General features: G+C 36.2%; 1 protein-coding gene across 5 annotated transcripts in view; it reads left to right on the forward strand.

The window, feature by feature from the left end:
* LOC120767891 (CUGBP Elav-like family member 2) overlaps nucleotides 1-24,724 on the forward strand; it is a 181,692-nt gene that overhangs the window by 149,587 nt on the left and 7,381 nt on the right. For all 5 annotated transcript variants that reach the window (XM_040094219.1, XM_040094217.1, XM_040094221.1 and 2 more), the window contains 2 exons: nucleotides 7,085-7,263; nucleotides 16,698-17,205. In XM_040094219.1, the coding sequence (XP_039950153.1) occupies nucleotides 7,085-7,263; nucleotides 16,698-17,205 (687 nt within the window). The remainder of the gene's footprint in view (nucleotides 1-7,084; nucleotides 7,264-16,697; nucleotides 17,206-24,724) is intronic.

Genomic DNA, 24,724 nt, shown 5'->3' on the forward strand with positions numbered 1-24,724 from the left:
ATAGACCTAGTAAGTGAACTCCAATTGGTATCCAAATGAACAAAACTAGTCCATGCGTGGCTTATTGGCCTACCATATTAATCTATTTAACCTAAAAAAATTCAAATTTAAAAGCTTAAAATCGCTTTAGCTTAATTTCCCGCAAAACTGTGAGTCCAACAAAAAAAAAAATAATATGGCACAGTTGCTGGTAATGAAAATACCTGTAACGTTTGACACCTTTTTAACATAATCTCAAAATTTAGACGAAAAATTTATATAACCAAATTGTTTGGGTTTTTTAATATTTTTTGTATAAAAAAATTTCAATTACAAAATTTGTTTTAAATATACTTCTTTTGCCCAAATGCACTATATTTTATTTCAAACTACAACTTGTGTGTGTACAAAGTTTTAAAATAACCTCAAAAATTCAACTAAATTCCAATATCCAAGTTTTTGTTTTTTTTTTTCATTTTAATCTTTTAAAAAGCAAAATCCTTAAATAGCTTAATATGTTATGTAATTCGCTGTATTTTTTATTTAAAATATTAGGAAGGAACCTTATTTGAACTTAAAAGCCAAAAAATCCTAATTTTCTATCAAAAATTTACGTGTTAAAAATTATTTTTTTTTTTTTTAAGTTAGTCGGCTTTATATTTCTTAAATCTCTGCTTTCAAATGGTATAAAAAACTGTATACATTGCTATGGAAAATTTCTCAGAATATTCAAAAAAATGCCGCACATCTCTGCTTGCTATGATTTTTTTTCCTAATTTTCAAACAAAACTTCTCACATTAAAAGGCCCATATTTTTAAAAAAGCTAGTAGGTCTTATGTTCGCTAAAAACTCTGCTTTCTAATTATTTAAAAAATTTTATAAATTACTTTGTAAAATTTCTCAGAAAATTCCAAAAAATTCACCACTACTACGATTTCTTTGCTTTAAAAAATCCACACCCCATAATCTTTGTATGAAAGTATGTATGTATATGTGTGTATTACACCGTTACTCCCTCAATTGGCAGCATCTGCATATTTAAAAATTAATCCTCGCCATAAAGCAACTGCGCTGCCTTCCCCAGCAGCTTAACACTTTTGTTTTTAAGTGCACAAGTCAAATGGCAAGCCGGGGCGTATACGTGATATATTTCGTAGAACTTTAATCTTGAACAATAAATGCAACTTATTGTACCCGAAAGTATACTGAGTGCTACGCAGTGCAATCGCAGTGAAGTTACAGACAAAAACTTGGCTTTGGTGTGAGATTTGGGTGGGGGTATGGCTGTGGAAGACGCGCAAAAGCCCCAGCTAAGTCGCAGCGCCGGCAAGTTGCCGTTGCATAAGCACCGACTTAACTCAACAGTTTTCAGTTGCAATTGCACATTTTATTGCATTTCCTTCGTTACACATATACACGAAGATAGATTTATAGCAATACATGCACACACATATACATACATGTATCTGTTGCTGCCTGCGCATTTGTCTACGCCATGTAAAGCGCAGTTGACAAAACTTCGGCCCAACACATGCAAAGTAAATCACAATTGCAGCAAATCGAATCATCACAAAAGTTTGCACATCTCTAACACGCATACATGCATTTGTTTGAGTATCGCTCGACGCGCTGTGGCACTGTCTTAAATATGCGCACAAGTTTATGCAACACTTTGTTGGCTTACATATATACATACACATATCCACATACTAACAAATATTTATCTTGCCATCTATCTAACTGCACACACATTGACTCAGTGTCTTTATCACACGTTCGGTCGAAACTTGTGCAATACAAACGCAATTTCAGTTGCGAATTCTAACTGTAAGCTCTCAAGTGTGACCGCCATTGCAATTTGTAACGTTGGATATGGTTCGGTGTCACTCGAAACATTAATACAACATGCATTTATATATACTCATATCTACTCACACACACACACACACACACGCACATATACACCCTCAAATCGTTGGCTACACGCATTCTGCGCGCTTTCGTATTGCCTTTTCCTGCAAAAGTTGTACGTAAATAAACTCGCATGCAATTCTTTTATCTCAGCAACGGAAGTGATTGGAAATTGTTTCGTTTTGCAGCTGAAAAGTTTACTTTTTCACTTTGTCAACTTGCAACAAGCGACCCCCTCGACCCATATATCACGTCGCTGAGTGCCACCTTACAGTTGGAGCAAACTTAAATTTTCCTTCAACGCTTTAGTTGGATTGTATATGACAATAAATGAAAATATATTTGTGTATATCTATATATACATTATATATATGCGTTCATGTGCTTGTGTCTTGCTCTAGAGCAGCTTGTTTGTTTATAAAATACGACTGGCGCTTATTCTCACACAAATATGTGCACTCGCTCGTTTCTTTCTTTCTTACTCTCTCTGCTTTTTTATTGCTTAGTTTCTGCTGCAACTACTTGCTGCCGCTTTCTTAGCGCACACAATTTATTTGAGGTTAGTTTTCGGACGTGTGTCACTTGTGCTGCCCCCAGCCCGCCCGCTCCGCTTGTGCGCATGCAAAAATTGTTGTGGAAATAAAATTTATTTTCATTGCGAGTGTCGTCTACGACCACTTCGTTTGGCACTTTGTGCTTGCTTGTGTGTATATGTGTGTGTTGTGGCATAAACCGTTAGTCGTACACGTTCTTAGATTATTGGGTAAATTTTTCTTATTGAAGTGTTTGTTAACGAGTAGTATTGCCAATGCACTTTGGCTTAAGCGCACACAACTTGCAACACTGCTTTGTTGCTGTTGCCTTGTTGTGCAACTAACGAAAGTAAGTTGCGGCGTGATAATGCGAAAGTTTCGAGAATTTATACGCATTTCCACTAACACAATGAAGCGTAGCTGGCGCAAGACTTTAAGTTGCATAATTAAATGACTGGCGTATATAAAGATTTAGGGCAAATATTGGCGCACTTGGTGCGCTTAGTGTAGAGTGTACAGTTGATATTTTGGTTTTTTGTTTTATGTAGTCTTCTTAAATGTATATTTTGTGAGAAAATATAGTCTAAGTACACGAGAAATGATGAAATAAATATTTGAAGCAATAAAGTTGGAGTATATACCAAATGATTCTATATAAAGCATATAGTCAACCAATTTCCTTATAACTAGTATGAATTCTAAGTTAAGTCATGCTATACATGTACTACTTCCAACAAAAATTGCTAGTGCTTATCAGCCAATATCTTGTTTTTCTAGATGAAATGGCAGCTCTTGAATGTCTTCAGATTGATCTTCGTCCCAAATACGGCAATTTTGCTTTTTTACATATCCATTGAGCTGGAAATGGGCCTCATCGTTGAACATATATTTGGCTCGAAAACGTCGGATCTTCTAGACACGACTCCCGCGTGATCTTTCAAAGCAAAGTATTAAAAAAATGCCTCTACCTTTTTATAAATGATAACTTGTAGTTAAAACGACTAGTTACCAATTTGTTTTAGACTAGTTATCAATTACTTTTAAACTAGTTATCAATTACTTTACGACTAATATATCCCAAATGACAAACCCGTCAACCAACTGTCTCTTTCTATACAAACAACTTTTCTTCCCCTGTTAGCCGTTGTCTTATAAGTTATCAGCTGTGATGTTTTAGCCAAAAGTATGTGTTTATATTAGTTAAAAAACGGTAATTAACTTTTTATCTCTACTTGTATCCTCAGCAAGAAATTTCAATTCCAATTTTACTCAGAAACTCCGCCTGATTAGCCAACCTCACTAAGCGACTTTTCTGAAGTCACTTTCCAAAAAATTGGTATAATTTTGCTCTCTTTTGACCGTTTCGATACCAGTCCTCTGTTCTCTACTTCAAAATGCTTATATCTCTTCACTAGTTTTATTTCTTTTTCAACTCTTCTAGTGGTTAAGCTTTTTCTGAGATGCCTCCAAGTGTATTCCTCTGTTCAAGTTGTTGTTCCACTGTTCAAGATTTTAGACTTCGCAAACTACCAGCAAGGAGACAATTGTTATTTAAGTGCGGCTTACTTTAATTTCGGAATTATATTTTTCTATTCTGCTGATTAGCAAACTTTTTTGAGAAACATCGCAAAATTTGACATGGAAGACTGCCCTTTCCGCTTCAAGATATATGTAGGTGTGTAAGGAATTCTACGACGATGTCTACAGCGAACTAATCACTTTTCTGTTAGTTTGGAACACGATTTGTTGTAACTTGAGACTTTTTACTTACGTTTAAAAACTCTCATTCAAAATACATGAATCATTATAATCAGGATGACGAGACGACTTGAAATACGGATGACTGTTTGTCTGTTCGTCCGTCAATGCAAGCTGTAACTTGAGTAACTTGACTCTTACCTTCCCTTAGTCTATACTAATATTGACTACATTTTGATTTCTAAAAAAAGTGGCTGCAGATTTTCATCTATTTAGAACTCTTCTAGTTAAGAAAGCGAATTTTGCTTATACTTTCACAATATTTGATATGAAAGGCCCCTCTATGCAGTTTATAACAGATCTAAAGTGGTGAAGAATTATATGACACTATCTTAGAGGGACTATCGCCGCTGATAAATACTTTTCTGTAATCGTCGAACACGAGTCTGAGGCCTTCAATTGACAGACTCTCAATAAAGATGTTTTACTATGAAGATTTTTTACTCACTGAATTACTAATCGGATTTTCATTAGAATACAAAATATATGTACAAAAGGGGCTGACAATTCTTCTATTTCCAGCTTTATTAAAAGTTCAAAGGATTTTTTTATTTGTGTTGATATTCGACTTGAAGGACCTCTTTTTGTTGCTCTAAGACGCCTCTACAACGTTAATGAATTTTTTCACTTTACTTCAAGAGGAAACAAATTTTTTGTAGTTTCTTTAAACAAGTTTTAGAAGGCACTTTTTTTGTTATTTTAGTATGAAACTTTTCAAAGTTTGAAACCTCTTTCAACCAATTAAACCACCCCCACTCATTTTCACTCACTTTAGTCAAGTATATTGGTCGCTAAGTCTATCAAAGTGACTAGATTGTGATTTATGGAAATTATTCAAAATTATATGAAAATAGCAATTACACTCATTAGCCTCATTAAATAAATAATTTGCAACCAACTTGCAGCACGCACAGCACTTAATCGCTTACAAATACTACCACATATATAGTATTTATATGCAACTATATAAGCAACAGCTGTAATAAGTCGAACTCAACGTGCGTAAAAAGTCGCATATAAACAGCCACCAGTCATCAGCAGCGTCGATATAACAGTTGCCACGGCCACAGGTTCTCAAGCGCTGCGCGTACTCAAGCGACAGTTGGAGCGTGCAGCAGCTTGCCGGTTTTACGTAGCATATGCGCAGGCGCACTGGCATTTGGTAGTCGTCTTGCAGTTAATGTCGGTGCAATAATTGCCTATAAAGTGCTGTAGGTGTGCTTTCACCACTTGCCTTGCATGCAACACTGCCCCGCAACCACTTCACCTGAGCGCTTTCGCTTATTTATTTGTGTGTGTATATGTATGTGTTTGTGTGTGCTTTGGTAATTTTAGTAATGAACACTTGGTTTTGGGAGCGCAGCTGCTAGTGCGCGTCAACTACTCATAAATACTCGTAAATATGGCTTTCATGTGCATTCATTATTGTTGCAATTATGGTGAAACAACTTTTCTGCGGTTTATGCGCGGTGAACACTTTTTTGATATTTTTATGATTTTTTTGTTTTTTTTTTTTTTATTTTTTATATTTTATACCCTCAATAGAGTTTGCCACAAAGTTTGTAACATCCGAAAGGAAATATCGGAGACCTTATTAAATGTATATATAAATATAATGAATGATGACATGTGTCGATTTTGTCATGATGAGTCGATTTAGTCATGTCCGTCTACTGACCGTCAGTGTCCTTGTATATATACGATCTAGTCTCTCACTTTTTGAGATATCGACCTGAAATTTTGCAACTGTCCTTTTCTCATCAAAAAGCTGCTCATTTGTTGGAACGGTTGATATCGGATAACTATATCATATAGTTGCCATACAAACTGAACAATCGGAATCAAGTTCTTGTATGGAAAAGTTTTTTGATTGACAAGTTATCTTCCCGAAATTTTGCACAAATTATTGCGTAAGTAAATAATGTAATCTCCGAAAAAATTGTTCAGATCGGACGACTATATCATATAGCCGTCATACAAACTCAAGGTTCAAGATCATGTTTTCGTATGGAAAACTTCTTTATTTTATGAGATATCTTCGCAAAATTTGGTATATGTTATTCTGCAAAGATAGGTTATAATATTTTGTATGAAATATTTTGATCAGATCACTATATCATATAGCTCCCATACAAACTGACCGTTCAAAATTATAGCCTTCTATGGAAAAATTTTTTATTTGACGAGTTATGATCGCGAAATTTGGCGTGGGTCATTTATTAAAGCAACTTTATAAGTTTTGAAGAAATTGTTCAGATCGGACTACTATATCATATAGCTCCCATACAAATTGACCCTTAAAAATTATATCCTTATATGGAAAAATTTTTTATTTGACGAATTATGATCACGAATTTTGGCCTGAATTATTGTCCGAGATAACGGTATAATCTCCGAGCAAATTGTGTGGATCGGACCACTATAGCATATAGCTGCCATACAAACTGATCGTTTAAAATATATCTATTGTACTGAACTTTTTGTATTTGTGTAGGGTATTAAAGTTTTGAGGCAAATGAAACTACAGTTTTTCCTGTATTTTTTACTGTTTATTGCTTCTTTACTTTTTGCGCGTGCTTACACGGGCTAACCCTACAGCAGCGTCCGTCAACCACTTCCCGAAGCAAATTATTTTTGTAGTTTGTTTAAAGTTCATTTTTCGTGAGTGTGTGTGTATGGGTGTGTTTGAGTTTGTAATTTGCACATTATGTGCTTATATTCGGCCATATGAAAGCATAAGTATATAATTTATGTGTACGTTGGGGCATGTTGCAAGTATACCAAAACATACACGTGTTTTTTGGAGTTGCAGCCTCCGTTGCAGCGATAGTTTTAACCGTTTTTTTTCCTTGTTTTTTGTGCAGAGCTTTTCAACATTCCGCTTTTGTTTTTCTCATTTCAGAGCGTAAACTTTTCGTTGGCATGCTGAATAAAAAGTATAATGAGGCCGATGTGAGGCAGCTGTTCACGGGCCATGGCACCATCGAGGAGTGTACGGTGTTGCGCGACCAAAATGGGCAGAGCAAAGGTTGCGCTTTTGTGACGTTTGCAACGAAGCACAATGCCATTGGAGCGATTAAGGTAAGTACGTGTGTATATTTATGTGTTTGTGTGTGTGACTGGCTGAGCAAGTGAGTGTTGCGCAGTTGCCCGGCACCACTTGCCACTTGCCACTAACCACTTGTGGTGGCACCGCAACGATCAACGATGCGCATAAGTAGAACGCGATTTGGTTATGGCGCAAGCATTTTTAAATACCCTTCTACTTGCAACAGTGTTAGTGTGCGTGTGTGTGTGCCTCTACATGCAATTCTAGTGGTCTCCGCGAACTTTTGTATCCTTAATCTTTGCTACGTACTTGCCACTTGCAAGCAAGCGCCGGAAACTGCTGGTTTTCGTCTTGAAGATTTCGTGCTCGTGCTTCGTGCTGCATCAACTACACGCTTTGTTTTGCGCAATTTCTCATAAAGCGCCCACTTACGCTGCCATATCCCCACGGATATACCGCAATGCCGCCAACGGCTGCAGACTGTCGCATTACTCAGCCACCATCTCGACTGCTACACACACCAGCCGCCATCAAGTGGAATGGGGGACGATGGAGGCAGGCGTTAAGCGCGCACATCCGACTGCAGCAGGCGGCGCATAAATGTGTGAGGTAAATGACCCAAGAAAATAAAAGTTAAATGCTGAGCACCCAGCAAAATCGCTAAATAAAATGCATGTAGTACTTGCCACCACCGACGACTTATGCGTGGCGCGCTCAGTGTGTGGCACTTGACAAATTGGCGACGGTATCATTTTGGCTGAAATGCAGTGGCTGTGGCAATAGCAATAAAACAACAACTACTTCAATCACACACAATGCAGCTCAACTGCAACGGGAAATCATGAAGTAACAAGTTAAATAAAACATTGTAGGGAGGAGCTAAGTGCGGATGCAGCCGGAGAATTAGTAAATTCGGAATTCGCAAGGCTCAGACGAAACATACTTTGTATATGAATTCAATAACAGTTTACGTCGAAATAGCGATTCGTTTGAAATTAAACTGCAAACTATTTCATATGGAATATATTGGTTATATAGTGGTCATATAATGGTTATGTAGTGGTTATATAATGGTTATATGTAGTGGTTATATAATGGTTATATAGTGGTTATATAGTAGTTATATAGTGGTTATATTTTTTTGGTTAGTGGAACATAATTATGTATAGATTTTTTCAATATATAGCACCAAAGCTCAATATGTCCGAGATACAACTGTTAACACATATGTCACCTCCTTTTAACTTGATTAAAACATCACAAGTTTTAAGCGATATATATAGTAAACTAAAAGTTCGAAAACTATTATATAAGGTAATACAAATGCAATAATTCATGGGTCGATTTCACAAATTTTCAGCACCGAGCTACGACATGTCGATGACAATACGTTCACTTAATTTTGCTAAGGTTACTTATATCTCGCCAACCGAAAGTTTCGGACTTCTTAAATTAGGTATATGGTACTACTAGGGGCATATCGAACCGATTTTATCCAGACTTATCACTAGACCTCACTATTTTTAGGGATATATTACCACGTTATTTCATTTAAATATCTTACGAATCATGGAAATATTTATAACGGCCACTGAAGTCCATATAATTGGCATCTTGGGCTTGAAAAGGTCATGTTTAAGACCAAAAAATAATATTTTAGTTATATGGGAGCTGAGGATATTCATGGATCGATACGACTTATTTTTTGAATCAGAAAATGTTTAACGATAAAGAATATATATAGTCAACCAATAGGTCGAAAATAGATATATAATATTAAGCATATGGAAGCTGAGGTAATTCATAAACCTATTTCACCCAGTTTTGGGGTCAAACTGTATTAGAACATATCGAATATGAAACATTCCCATATTGTTCTAAGCTAGCTTAGATATTGACGAATATGGACCTTACAAAGTCAACCGGAAGTTCCGAAGCCATTGAATTAAATATATGGGGCTAGAGGAAGTACCAAACCGCTTTTATACAGGTTTAGCAAGAGACCGCAAATGGGAGAAAATATGATGATGTTATTAAAATATCGTAAAAATTAAAGAACTATGCTCCGTATTATGTGAGCCATTGCTACTGAGGTCAATGTATTCGTTATCAGGAGTTTAAAAAGCCATTGTCTGATTTCGATCCTTAATCTTTTTCGTCTTTATTGGAGTAGGTTGTTTCCCTTTTATTGGGATCGTTTTTTACGTGGCGGGTTCTAAGCCCAGCGCAAAGCTCTGGGGAGGGATTGTTCGCATTCTCACTTTAGCTCGCCTTCAAACTGATGTTCTTTGACCACCCAGAGGATATTTGGTCTAAGATCAGAAGTCATGCACTGCTTAAGAAATCGTTTCTGGCCTCTTCCAAGTGAATGGCGCTCAGAGAACTTTCCTCACTTGCGTGAACTTCCACATATGACTCCATCCTCCTTCGACTATTAATACTCACTTAAACAAATTTTAGTTACTCTTAAATATTTGCTGTCCGACTTATCCATTGCCAATTGAAAACAAAATTGGTTGAATTTTTAATGGTATCTTATGAGAAATAGGCGTGGCTGTAGTCCGATTTTAATCATTCTCAAACTGAAACATATAGATGAAAGCTTTTGACCATAAAATTGTGATTTTAGAAGTTTTCATTACAACTTTTATGTAGATGGTGGGCATGGTTAAAAACAGATTTCAGATAGACAAATGCTCCTACTAAATCGGTGTGGTTTGACGATCGTACTTTGGCTTAGATGCATATCAAACCTCTCAGGGGTCAAAGCACCACCCACTTCTCCAAAATACCCGATTTTTTCTACAAAAACATTTTTTTAGTAGTTTTCAATATAACTTTTTATAAGAGATGGTTAAGAACCGACTTCACATAGCGAAATGTTCCCACAAAATCTGTTATGTATAACCTTCCTACTCTGGGAGTTATACATAATAAATCTACCAGGAGCGAGGCCACGCCCACTTTTCAACAAATTTCAAATCAAAGAAATTTTTATTTACCATCAGAGCTCTGCACTAAACTTGAGATACTCAAGTTTACTCAACTCGATCCATATACAAGTATACATCCGTCTCGAATAGTTTAAGTTATAACAAACCACCATTGGTTAAAAAAAAAATCACTTATACTTTGTGCAACATGTTGCATGAGTACAAATATTCATACTAGTGAGCTGCAGCAGCCTTGCCAGATTTGAGCAATTCCTCATAATATGTCTGGAAAGCATAAGCGCAAAGTTGCGTAGCTTTCTTCTAGATCCTGCGGCACAAATAAACTCAAATTTTCAAAGCCACCGATGACAAGCCTTTTCCATTTGCAACATTGCAACTACGCGGTCGCATAAACTACAACAATAAAGATCAATAAATTCCGCTGATTACGTCTGGCAACATTGCATTGTTAAAGCGCTGCGACAATAACAAAAGCTGCAACATGAATAGCAAGCAATGTCAAAATCATACGATGTTGCATGGCGCAAAACATGCCACGTACCGCATGCCATATGCACTGCATGCAATCCATAGCAACGACCGCACTCCCCTAATCAGGCAGCCAGCGCGCATATATCCTTAAAAAAATATATATATCATGTCTATATATGTATGTGTGTATATATGTATATTTGTGTATTTATGTATGTGTGTGTATATATGTATATTTTGTATAAATATGTGGCATATAAAAAATAAGCCCTTTTGATCGGCTGTGCGGTAGGCGGAAGGCCTTGCCGGCGACGCCGTCGTCAACAGCATCAAGCGCGCGCTCGGCAATGGCGCGCTACAAGAAAATAAATTGCAACGGATAAGCATTACACATAAATATTAAATGCAACGTGAAGTAGAATGCAACTAGGATGCAAGCACTCCGGCCGCGCCAACTATAAACAGTTAAAAGTGTAGCTTGTTGGTGTTTTTTGTGGTTATGTGTGGGTTGGTGTGCGTCTCTTCCCCACATTGTCGTAATCCTGGGACGCTTTTGCCCCTCGCTATCCTTGCCACCCCTGCCAACTCCACGCTGCAACACAATAAAGTTTTACTCCACGGTGCAACTGAGTTGTGGCATGTTTCGCTGCTTATTTCCTATGCTTACAACTTTTCACGCGAATTTTTAAATTTATAGCGCAAATGTGTTGCACGTTCCGTGCCGCCGGAGAAAAAATCGCTTGCTCCTATCGATTTTATGTATTAACGTCCATGCTTGTGTGTATGTGTGTGTGGGTTTGTCTCTATTTGCACTTGAGTACACACGTCTGCTGCATCTCCGCCAATGGCAACAAATTATAAAGCGCATATAATACAAATGTGGCAACATTTTTGTCTTCCATGGCCGCATTCCGCTTGACACTTGCCTTCAAACCATATAAATCGGGTAAACATACACGCATAAGCATTTGAAGATAATGCAGTTTTGTGTTCTTTAGGTCGCAATGACATAAGAGAAATCCAATATCTGAGCGAAGTTTGCAAGCATCGTTGGTTGTATTTATTAGGAATTAAATTCAAGTTAGGTTTGGTTAATCTGGTAGGCCAATAAGCCACGCATAGACCAGTTTGTTTCTTTCTTTTTGATACCAGATTCTTTATGATACCAGATGGAGTTCACTTGCTAAGTCCAAGAGGAATAGTCATCGTTTAGAATGTTTTGCAAATGCGGCACAAGTGCACAAGAAATGCTCCATTATTTCCTTGCACCAGACAGTTCCTGCAGTCTTCTCGATTTGTCAGCCCCATCCTGCGGGCATGTGTCGCCACCACAAAAGTTAAGTAAACTATTGTCTAACTACCGCATATGAGGTAGCCGAAGGCACCTGAACGTCGTATCCAATTAGAATAATAGAAGCGGTTTACCCAAGTAAAACTGAAATGGTCTTATTTACCAAAAGGTATAAAGTGCCAGACGTTCCTCTCTCCTCATTCGGAGACTTACGCCTTCAATCTGTTGATAAGGTGAAACATCTAAAGCCCATTCTTCATCGAAAGCTTTCATGGGGGCCAAATATGGAGGAGATACTAAGGAAGATACCGATTGCCTTATAATACTGCAGATGAGCTATAAGAAGGAAGAAGTGGAGAGTATCACTAAAGGTGTAGTTCTACTTGTATGTGGATGAGGAGAAATTGCTGAAGGAGTGACGTAATGAGCTTTTTCGTGGATGTGTCAAGTATAGAAGGAAAGGTTGAGGAGAAATTCCTATAAGGAACTCTCCGGAGTTTCTCATAAGGAACTGTCCGTAAAACCAGCACTGGACCTATGAACCTCACACGCACTTTGCAAGCATTGAACGACGACTTCTGAGCAACTCCGAGATTCTGTTGATGTAGAACTGGTTATTTGCTTTTAACAAAGTTCATCTTTCGTTCGTGTAGGTATGGAAGGAAGTGAGGTGTTAACAGCCAGCCATCAGCTGTCCGGCTCTTGCAGTTCAGCTTTTGCAAGATTGAACCAGGAGCCATAGCGTTTCACTAGCCATCATAATACATTTATGACAGGCTCAAAATTCTTTACACTCTCAATCTACTTCTGTTTCTCTATGCTAGTCCGTTGGCTTATGCTAATTTTTGTTAACTCCAAGTGTTGACGACTCGAAGACGGTTATTTCTGAATACCTACAATTTTAATGGAATAAACTTTTCAACTCGACTTTATACAATAACTTTTTCAACTTTTGAGTTTTACCAAGTTTTATCTCCAAACCTACTTGTTTATCTGTCAGCATTGTCGAGTCCAAGACAGTTATTGCTAAATATCACATTAAAATTGTATACGCTTTGCCATTATTTTTGTATATTTTTATGTCATTATTTTGACTTATACCAATTTTTCACGTACAAGGACAAACTTTTTTATCTGCATGGTTAAAAGGATCGGAGGAATTTGGTAATAATTCATAAAAGTAATACACAGCTTTTTTATTATATTTCTATTTCTCTATGTCAGTCATTTGACTTATACCAATCAGTCATTGGACTTATACCAATTTTCACCTTACATCCAAGAATTGTGGAATCGAGAACAGTTGGTCTGAATAACTCAATAACACTTTTATAAGCTTTTCCATGATATTTTAAATCCTTTGTGCAACATTATGACTTATACCAGTTTTCTATCGACAAAACTTGGCGCATTAAAGTCAATCAGTACTATAAATAACACAAAATATGTACAATAGATTTTCAATCTCGAAGTCTTTCGAAACCACCTTTCGCATATACAGCTGTTATACTACATACTTATTGCACCACTTTTTTGAAAGCAATTACTCTCTTTAAACAAAACGTCTTAAATACAGATTTGAATTTAAAGCAATTATAATTACAAACCCATTGTTGCATAAATAATGTGTTCACATAATTCCTTGGAAAATTACTCCTCAACCCTTTAAATTTTCAAGAAAAGTACAGCCTCCCTCATTAGAATAAATATTTATGTAAATATGTAGGTATGTACTTGCATGTATATTGTCCCTTAATGTCCATCTGCAGCGGAAGTTTGTGATTTTACTGCATTTCCCATGTACTATTAGTTGACCTCTTCCGCTGTTCTTGTAAATGCATGTATGTTTGTGCAAATACCTACGAGTTTGACTGCAAGCTGGGGCATACTCCAGCCTTGTCAAAACTATACGTATATATGTACATACATATCTACCGCTTGCTTCGTGATGCCTCACACGATTGCATGGCAAATATTCTAGGTACGAGCGTACAAGCAACACTAGTGTTGGTGCAATTAATCATCTTGACAGTTACTGCAAAAATATAACCGCGACTTATTGCAAAAAGATACGGAATTTTCAAAAGTACGATAAGGTATAACCTAGAAATACATATACAGGAATAGAAATAGAAATGATAGTGGAAATGAAATTCTCAAGGGTTTCAAATTCATATTGAATTTACGAGAAGTTTGCTTTAAGTTGACTTTGGAGAAATTGAAAGTAGAAAAGATGAAAAACGTGAAAGGTAGAAGTAGTTTCAATACTTAGTTTTCAATGAAGATGAATCGATTTTTAATGAATAGCTTTAGATATTATTTATAAGAGTATATAGATGTTTTTTATATAGTTTGGAGGTGCTCTCATTCGCTCTTTAAGGTCCCGAAGAGTTCTGTTTCTTAAACATATTGTGACATAATCTGACTGAAATGTTAGAGCAGTACAAGGTTTCGCAAATGAAATATCGACATTTTTTTACCTAAAAGTACACTTTAGGGCTTACATACTTTAAACGCGTTTTCTCGAAACTGCATTTTTGAAATCAAAAAATCATACACTAAGGGTACACGGAGACTATAACATGTATGCCCATGAATTTGACCGTAGCTTCTCAGTACCATTTTCTGGTAAACTATGTACGATTTTTTTCTTATAATTGCAACTGCTCGGGGTATAACCGAACAGGGTATATTAATGTTTCCACGATATTTGTAACACTCAAAAGACAACGACGAAGACCCTTTAAAGTATATATGATAAAAACCGTGCAAGCTGAGTTGACTTACTAATGTCCGTTTATACACCATCGACCTTAATTTTTTCACACTTCTATTTCACCCCAAGAAGCTGCTTACATATTTGTTAGAATCGCTGATGTCGAACAATTATAACATATAGCTGCAATACAAACTGATCGATCAAACTCAGGACCTTATATGGGAAACTTGTTTAGTTGACAAAGGTATCTTCACAAAGTTTTGCATAGATTATAATCCAAAGCATCTCTGTAATATCCGAAGAAATTGTTCAGAACGGACAACTACTACTTATAATAGCCAAACTGACCGATTAAACTCAGGTCCAGTTATTTGAAAAGGTGTCACCACAAAATTTTGCACAGATGATTTTCATCGATGTCATTCCAAAACAATCTCGCCTTTATCTTGTTTCAGATAGCATGGGTTCCCTAAATCACTGTCGCTTATAAAAATCCTCTCGGAAAAAGTGCCCTAAGATTGGCCCAGCATTCTCCATTTTACTAGCAAAACGTCAATAAGAAATTCATTTATAAAGGGTGATCCATTTCTTGGTTCCCTACATAAAAAAAATAAGCAAACACAGAAACTTCAAACTTAATGGCGAATGTTTATTATCAGTCAAATGAACATTCTTTGGCATTTATTTTTGGAAGGTTATCTCTTTCAAATATTGGCCGCGGCTATGTCTCGAATGGTCCATTCGTTAAGTTCAATATTCGACGACTCAGTCGACCATTTCCACCGGTAACTGGCGAATGACATGCGTGATATTATGCTCCATGGCCTGAATCGAAGCGGGTTTCTCCACATAGGCCTTAGACTTTATATATGCCCAGAGGAAAGGCTCTAACAGTGTGCATGAATATTTATATAAATCATTGATGTGTGGTCGAAATCAAATATCGCCGAGAGCACGAGCTTTGTCATTGAGCGTTCTCACCGGCATTATTTTTGAAGAAATATGGTCGTATTATTCCATCGGCCCACAAACCACACTAAACCGTTGTATTTTGTATGAAATGGTAGCTCATGAACCTCTTCAAGTTGCTCTTCGTTCGGCAATTTTCCTTTTTTTCAAACCATCGAGCCAGGAACGGGCCTCAACATTGAATAAATTTTGGCTCGATAACGTCGGATCCTCTTGGAACTTTCCCATCGCTTGGGAAGGTCGATCGACTTCAGTTATTGCATATAACATGACAGCTTGGCATGACTCACGCGTGATCTGTCAAAAGCAGGCTATTAAAAAAGTTCCTATACTTGGATCAGTCGATCAAAGTAGACATTTGCTTACTTTTAAGTGTTTAAACTTCCTACCAACTGCTACTTGTATGTACTTTAATATTTAAAGTAATTTAAAAGCACTGCAAAAGTCTAAGCACTTTCTCCCTCTCTCTTTATCTCCATTTAATTACACCAAATATGCTTACTTCAACTGCAAGTGGCAGCTACAACTCGGTTGTAATGTGATCGCTTTGCCGGTTTAAGAGCTTCGAAGTGTTTCGGGCTTGTTGCGGCGTGTTGCCGATTTCTAGCGTAGCCTGCAATAAACTCTCCGCACAGACAGTGTGCCGGCAGTGGTCTTTAATTACCGTCACCATAATTCCTGGCCACCACAGGCTTTGCTGCAGTATTGTCTTACATTGCATAAGAGTAATTAGGAAAATTTCCTGCGCGTTAACCCGCCAGCTGTGGGGCAGTAACGTTTAAGACAATTTCTGCCACCAAAGCACCAGACAATGCACACACTTTGAAATATGCATTTAAATACACGAAATAGAATAGACACTTGCGAAAGATACGCCAGCGTTTAGCTTATGCCATGACGTTAAATTAAAAACATATTTTCTCAGCACTTCGGAAATAAAATGTGAAAACTTTCTGCATTTAAACCTTATGCGCGTCAGCGTTTAGTATTACATACACAAACACCTATTTTAACACTTGACTACAACGAGATTTTCATGCACATTATTTCACACCATTTCAGGCACTGCATCAAAGCCGCACCATGGAGGGTTGTTCGGCGCCGCTCGTTGTCAAATTCGCCGACACACAGAAGGAGAAGGACCAAAAGAAAATGCAGCAGCTGCAGGCGAGTCTTGTCGGCATTACCGCACTGACGACCCCCTCTACCGGCAGCATTGCCGGTCTGGCTGCGACGCCTACCAACGGCCTCAGTCCGGCTTCGGGCGCCACCCTAGTACCCAGCCCCCTAACGGCGGCCAGCGTGCGCTCAAATTCCTCAATGTCGGCAGCATTGGCAGCAGTGGCCGCTGCACCACAACCCACCGCTGTCGCTAATCCTGCCTCCGCTTTGGTACCCACTTCGGCAGCGATCTCAGTGTCGCCATCACTTTTAACGGCCGCCGGCACAGCAGCGCAGCAAGCATCGCCATACCTGACCACCACGGATGCCATGAATGCGTCGGCCGCACAGCTACACCTATTCCAGCAATTGCAGGCCTTCGGTCTACATCCAGCGCAGTATTTACAAGGTGAGTGACAAATGACTAGCATACAAAGCAAACAACTATACTCTTTATGATAGGAAGGTGGCGATGTGAAGCAGTTTCTCTCCAACCCCAAAAAGTGGCGCTTTTGGCGGGAAGCTTAGTCACGTTGCGAGTCTTGCATATACATACATAGTTTTTTTCTCGAAATTCGTTAATTTTCATACTTCATTGATTGCCGAAGTTGTCGAAGCGCTGTCTTCTCTCAAAATTTACAACATTCGCCCTACCGTTGTCTCCTCCTTTTCCCTCCAAGTTATGTCTATTAACTAGAAGAAACTAAATTATTTTCTTGTTTTTTTTTGCACTCTACTTGTATAGTTTTTGTTGTTTATTATATTTTGTTTGTGCCTTGATTACTTGTTTTAGTTGTTGTTGTTGTTTCTCGTATGTGAGTCTATTAGTGCAAACATATTTACATGTGAATAACTCCACAGCCTGCAAATGCATGAGCATACAGTTATACATGCGGATTTGTAAGCTCCCAATATATGTATGTACATATGTATTTGTAATCACTTACATATGTATGTGTAGTGTGTACTGATGAACCGCCGACCATATGAAACAGCTGCAATTCATGTAACTGCCAAAATGTAACAAGTCAGTTGCCACAAGTGTGTAACAACAGTTTTAGTTAATGCCAAACTAGAATATTTTTTGTTGGTGATATTTTGACAGTCAACAATAAAAGTTTTGTTTCGGAATTTAAGTGAGCAAACGCTATAATATAGGGTGTATGTTTTTGTGCTATAAAATTTCGTAGAGGTAGAGCTGTCAAACCAGCTGTCATATAAAGCAGTTGGGTTTGACATTTCTATTCAATTTACGAAATATTGATTGTGATATCAAAAAGTGAAAGTTTGTATTGAGAATTGTTCGGAGTTTCTAAGCCATTTTCTTAGACTCCGTCAAAAGTATGTGGTTCAATAAGCCTACTGCATGCGATCAGCAGCAAACCAACACCTCTCTCGTTATTAACGAGATAATGTCTATTATATTGGAAAAAATTTTAAAAATATAGCCGACAGGAAGATTTTAAGATGAGTCGCTGGATCAAATGCCCAAAAATTCTCGGTGATTTATTAGAAAATTTTTTAATTGTATACCTTAAGAGACCCTATATATTATATGTAGGGACCTGCCACACAGTGTATTTATGCTTTTAACTGTTTTTATAGTATTCTTGAGCACGACCTAAGGTGCAATATATACTTATGACTGTTATTCTAATATGAATATTTAGTTGGACACCGAAGAAGTTATCGTGCTAACCAAGTTTCTACAAATAATTTCTAATTATTTTAGCATCGCCAACTTTGTGTTGACGAATCTATCACTTCGTACCCTTAGAATCCGTCAAGGATGTCAAACTTTAGAGAGTTGGAGAGTGTATTCATATTTTGCATATTCAGTTGAACACCGACAAAATTGTCGAGCTACACAAGATAACACGAAAGATCTACTTCTAAACCGTCGTAACTTCCTTTATGATCGACATATCCATCACTTCAAACCGGAGCTACAAACTCTCAATTCATATTTTCGGGTTATAAAAAACAGGCCGGTCTATTAGCACTTAATTCTGGTTAGCCCAACAATTTGCAGAAGCAGGCTCAAGGCTCTAGATTCATTCTACGTGTACTGGGATCACATCACCTCAGTCGCGCACAGCCGGCTCCTGGAATTTTTAAGGTTGCTGGACCTTGGTGATAATATGTGATATAGGGCAGGTCACAATAGGCCGCAGGTCGCAGTGCCAAACCTCAATTTTTACTCTCTTTCTATTAGCAGGTAGAGAAGCATACTTTATTCAACTAAACTTTTCCTTTCTAATAGTCTTCTGGTATGATTTTAGATATGAAAATCTTTCGCTCACTTATTTATTGTTGAAATAAGAGAGAACTCTTCCTCGGTTACCTCGAAAGTTCACTAGTTACAGCACAATTCTTTTTTTGAAGTTGTAGTTTTTTCAATCAAAGTCACAAAACTTAAAAAATAGCAGAGTTATTTTACTGAGTATTGTTTTACCGGCCGCTTTTAGGAGGAAGCTCTCAATTTTTAGGCCTTCATATCAGAATGACTTGAAAAACTGTTCATATAAACTACCATCACCATTTCACCTGATTATCCAACATAATTTGTTATTTATCATACACTTTGGAACTTGTTGTTAATTTTTATGAGACTTAACTTAAATGCTAAGTCAGCTCAGAATGCTAATAAAAGGAGTTCAATTGTGATCTCGTTAAAACTAAGAAGACCATTGTATAAGCTAACGAGCTCTTTGAACCGTCTTGAACAGTAGAGAAAACAACTAGTATAAAGTAACTAAAATATATTCATTTAATATAAGATGTTTTCAAATCGCTATATTTGGTGAATTGTGGTCAAACAGATAACTGGTATAAAAAATACAAAAACTGGTATAACTAAATAAAAAACTTCTTCCAACAATATACATAACTAAACTCAAGATATCCTCAAATTGTTGTATTTGATGAATTGGGGTCAAACATATAACTGGTATAAAGTATTTTTTTATAAATACAATTTATTTTATTTATTAATACACTGGTATAATTTAATGAAGAAATTCTTATGACGATATACATACATGATATATTGCGGCAAAACAAATAATTGGTATAAAATAAAAAAAACTGTAAAATATTTAAACTGGTATAAAATATTTCTTCCAACTATTTACATACATATCTAAAAAATAAAAATGTTTTCAAATCGCTATATTTGGTGAATAGTGGTCAAACAGATAACTGGTATAAAGTTAAATTTTCTATACAAAACTGGTATAAATATATATAAAATGCTGCAATTTATATCTTTGCGGTACGCGTGACCAAATTCGGCAACTAGTATAAAATAACTAAATGATATAAATGGGTATAAAATTTTTATAAAATGATTTAAATATTTAAAAGTTGCTTCAATCTATACATCTGCAAAATACATGATAAATTACGGCAAAAAATTAACTGGTATAATATATATGAAATGGTATGAAAATGATAAAAACTGGTATAATTTCAAAGAATATGTTTAAATCGATATATTTGATAAAATTTAGTCAGTTTAGTAACTGGTATAAATATGAACTGGCTAAAAAAGTTAGACTGGTATATTTATAGAGAATTTGCTTTCATAATTTTTGTTAAATGTGGTCTAAAAATTAATTGGCATAAAATAAATGTTCAAGCATATTCAATAAATAGAACAAAAATCAATAATACAGTTTAGTGAGTTGCGATATAACGAGCATAAGAGATACGAATCGAACATTGCTGTCATTAACGTCAAATCATTTTGAAAGCTAAAAATCATATCAGATTCTTTTTAAGTAACCGGCTTATTAATTTTTTAATAACTGTAATACTTAATCTTTTTCATTCCAATTGCGAAGATTATTCAAAAAATTCCATTTGCACTGGCGCTACTTGGCCCACAGCGCGAGTTAAAAAAAGCTCGACTTTCGACAAAACCTCCGAGTGCTTTGCAAGGATTAACAAAAACCAGCAGGCATTAACTCGTCCACACATACAAATTACAATTATTAATGTATATGCTTAGTAAGTACATGCTTTAAAGCACCAGCAAGTACATATGCGCAAAAAATATAATGGACGGCACACTTGTAATCGGATTAAATGTGCAGGCACTGACGGGCAACCAACACACACACATCGCTGTGACCTGCCAGTACAATAAAACTGATGCAAATATGTGTATGTATGTATGTGAGCACAAAAAAAACTGCATTTACATAAACACATACACATGTGATACAAATACATAATGCATTAAAGCTGCTTTGTTTAAATTCACTTAGAAGCATTTTTGGTGGGTCCATGGCAGCACCCACCACCGGTGACGAAAGCTGACCCGCATAATGATCATCATATGTGCATACACACTTACATGTGCGCCAACATGACAGTCACGTCAATCACTTAGAACCATATTTCCATTTTTTGGGGCCCCCTACAACAACACAGAACTGGCCAGTTTCAAGCAATTTTCTCCGCTTTGTTTGAGACGAACATTTACCGTCGGAGAGCTGAAAGGCAACAACTGTGTTGAGTTTTGCTGATATGACTGTAGACATGTTTACAATTATTTTTTGTGTTAGAATAAATTTAATTTTATTTATAACTGTACATGCACTTAAATACACAAAAAATGTATATGTACATATGTGAATGTGCAACAAAAATTATTCTCCTTTACTATGTACTTATTCATAAATATAAAGAGAAATATATGTGTGTGTACTCATGTATTTATTTAGCAGAAGCGTTGTCCTTCAACCATAATGACACCGAACGTATTTAAGACTGTAGGCCCCTGCTCGCATGGCAACTAACTTAAGTGCAAGCACAAACTAAGTACAAATGCTGCAAAGAACGCCCATTGTGCTTTGCACTCGTTCGCCATACTCTTTGCGAAAGCGCTTTGTAGGTGACTATTTGAATGTATAATATTTAAAATGTCAACAGCGTTGAGTGCCGACTCGGCAGGATTTTAAAAATTTCAAAAAAAAATTGCAGCTTGACAGCAGTATGAAAGCTTTCAGGGAAGATAGTATGGGCCACATGGGAAACAATAAGGCTGAAGGATACTTACGACAAACTGCTTATGTATTGGTGTGGTACTTCCGAAAGAAATAGAAACTTTAATGTCAGCAAAACATTTTGTTTCTTTTTATAGGAATCAGAAGGCTCTTAGTATTTCTCGTTATTGCACTAAATAGAATGTCATGTGCTTATTTAGTTTTAATTTTTGATGGACAATAGAAATGTGTTACTTTTGATTCTAGAGCTCAAAGTCAAAGTGAAATAAATAGAAATGTGTTACTTTTGTTTCCAGAGCTCAAAGTCAAAATAAAATTTGGTGCATCTCTATTAATAAAACTTACGTTATTTCACTCAGATTGTGGTTATTGAAATGATTTTACATACACATTGAGTTATACTTTCATCTTCGTCCAGCACCATCTGTCTGTCTATGTGAAATCTTTGAAAATGTCTCGAATATTCACTGTAGTTATAGAGGCAAGGGAAAAGTCGACTGGTATATTGGCATGTTGGGGTCATGATTTCTTCCACTTACTGCTGCTTACCTCAAATATCATTCAATTTTCCCTTAAAATATTCTGGACCCAAAAATACGAATGTGTCAGAAAAATATCGAGAATTTTAAATTTCGCGTTTTCGCAGAGTCCAATTGACAAAATTTTTGTATTATCTTGATTCCATTCCTTTTTCAGCAGTATTCATTGCTTTATTTTGTCTATAGCAGTCGCTAAGGTTAGACACGTTTTTATGAGCTTGATGATTTTCGTTTGTTTAAAGCCTACATTTCGTTGCTTATTTGTGAATTTTTGACCGAAAACAATACTGTGAGGATGCCCCGACTTCCATAATCTCCAGACAGAGCTCCATGTGACTTTTTTCTATTTCCAAAAAATAAAGATTAAGGTTTACTAAGGGCCATCGTTTTACAAGATCGATGACAATCCCTGAAAGAGTCCTAAAACTACATACAACAACTAAATTTGCTAAACTCGAAGAAGAGCTCCTAGAAGAGCTCCTACTGACAGTGTGAAAATGGAAGAAATCGGTCACTCGCCATATAACGGTACCTGTAGTTAACTTTTGATCGAAAAAGACGGTCAATGTGTGATATAACTGAAATTAAGAGATAATCCTTCTCTAATAGTGGTATGTCCGTGTGTGAAAAATGGGTTGAATCCGATGAATACTTCCCTTAGCCCACATATAGCTAATATAAGAATTTTCGAACTTCCGGGTGACTTTGTACCGCATATATCGGCCAATATGTGAGTTAACCCAATGAAAATAAGAGCCCAAGTTTTACTCATAACAATATAGCCTAGCCGCTATATAACTAATATCAGGATTTTCGAACATCCGGCTGACTTTACTCTATGTGATTGGTTTTACAGCTTATAGTGTTTCCCTGGCTTTAATGCTTGCAAGTTGCAAGAGTATAAAATGTTCGGTTGCACCCGAACTTAGCCCTTCCTTACTTGCTTAAAATATATATTGAATTATTTTCTTCGACAATGATCTAGTATTGACATTTCGGCCAATTCGTGTGTATTGCTACTGTCAAAAAATTACCAAAAGAAAAAACGAAATTTCGGAACTCTTTAAATGTGTATTTACTATTCCCTCTGCCCTACAACTGAGGTCTCGTGAACTAGTTAGTTTATCTGTAATAAAAAATGAAGTTATTTGTATATTAATACTATACCTACGGCCGTAGGCTTTGGAGAGAAGATGATGACATGTTTAAATATGTATTTTAATTAACTTCAACGATTTAGAAAAGTTTGAAAATTGAAAAATATTTCTTAATGTATGTATATTTATAATTATATCTTTTTATATAATAAATAAATATATAACTCTTAAAGTTATGGTTAGCTATACATCTCGTAATAAATTTGATATATTTAAACAAACAAAACAATTATAGCAGTCGACTAAAGAAACACCGATTATAAATATTTCTCCCAACTGTTGTTACACTCAGACTTTTGGCAAACACTTGGTAATTGAAAGCAGCTCTGTTGGAAAAAAAGTATACACCTTTTTTTCTCTACTTCTTTTGTATATGTATGTATTCATATGTGTGTGTAGTTAATTGCGGCGATTACAATTAAACCATAAGCCACGCAGAAATAATTATTTGCTCTGTTTTTTTTTGTAAGTTTTTTTTTTGTGGTGAGTAATACTTACGAGGTTTGTTCGAAAAATATGGTGAATTAAAAATTGCATAATGTACGTTCATAAATTCAAATTAAAAAAATGTATTTAATATATTTTTAAATTTAATATTTTAATGTCATTTCACAACATGCATTCGCCGCGATATTCGTACTTCAATTCTTTTGTTCGATATTAAGGATTTTGAACTTAAGTTTAAACTAAAGCTGCTTGCACAAAACGTCGTCTGAAAAAAATCACGGCTCTCTTCATCATCAATAATTTATCTAATTGAGAATCTGTTATGCTTCAAACATACTTTGCTCACATCTTTCATGATTTTCATCTAATCTTGAATAGCTGGGTTCGAAGATAATTGACAGCTTCGCGCACATCTTCGATAACCTACTCGAAGCAGTATTTTTAACTTATGTAGGTTATACTGGACGGATACCTCCACAAATATTTCAGCATCAAAAAACATTCTACACCACTCAAATAAAATTTAATTTTCTTGCAATAAAAAGAAACGCTACATAGTTCAAAACTAACTCAGAACTTTTTCATTGCGAGCCACAAACTACCGACCTCTGCCCAAATATTGCCACCAACGATCACTTTTAATATGAAAGTGTCCTAAAAAGTAATAAATAGACCGATTTCAGAGCTTCAGAAGATATTCTCAAATGGTTCTAAGGGCTATACTCAAATATAATTTCAAGAAAAGCCCTTTCTTACATTTTTTTAAACAACTT

This window comes from Bactrocera tryoni, chromosome 2 (assembly GCF_016617805.1).
Source record: "Bactrocera tryoni isolate S06 chromosome 2, CSIRO_BtryS06_freeze2, whole genome shotgun sequence".
Taxonomy (NCBI): Eukaryota; Metazoa; Arthropoda; class Insecta; order Diptera; family Tephritidae; genus Bactrocera; species Bactrocera tryoni.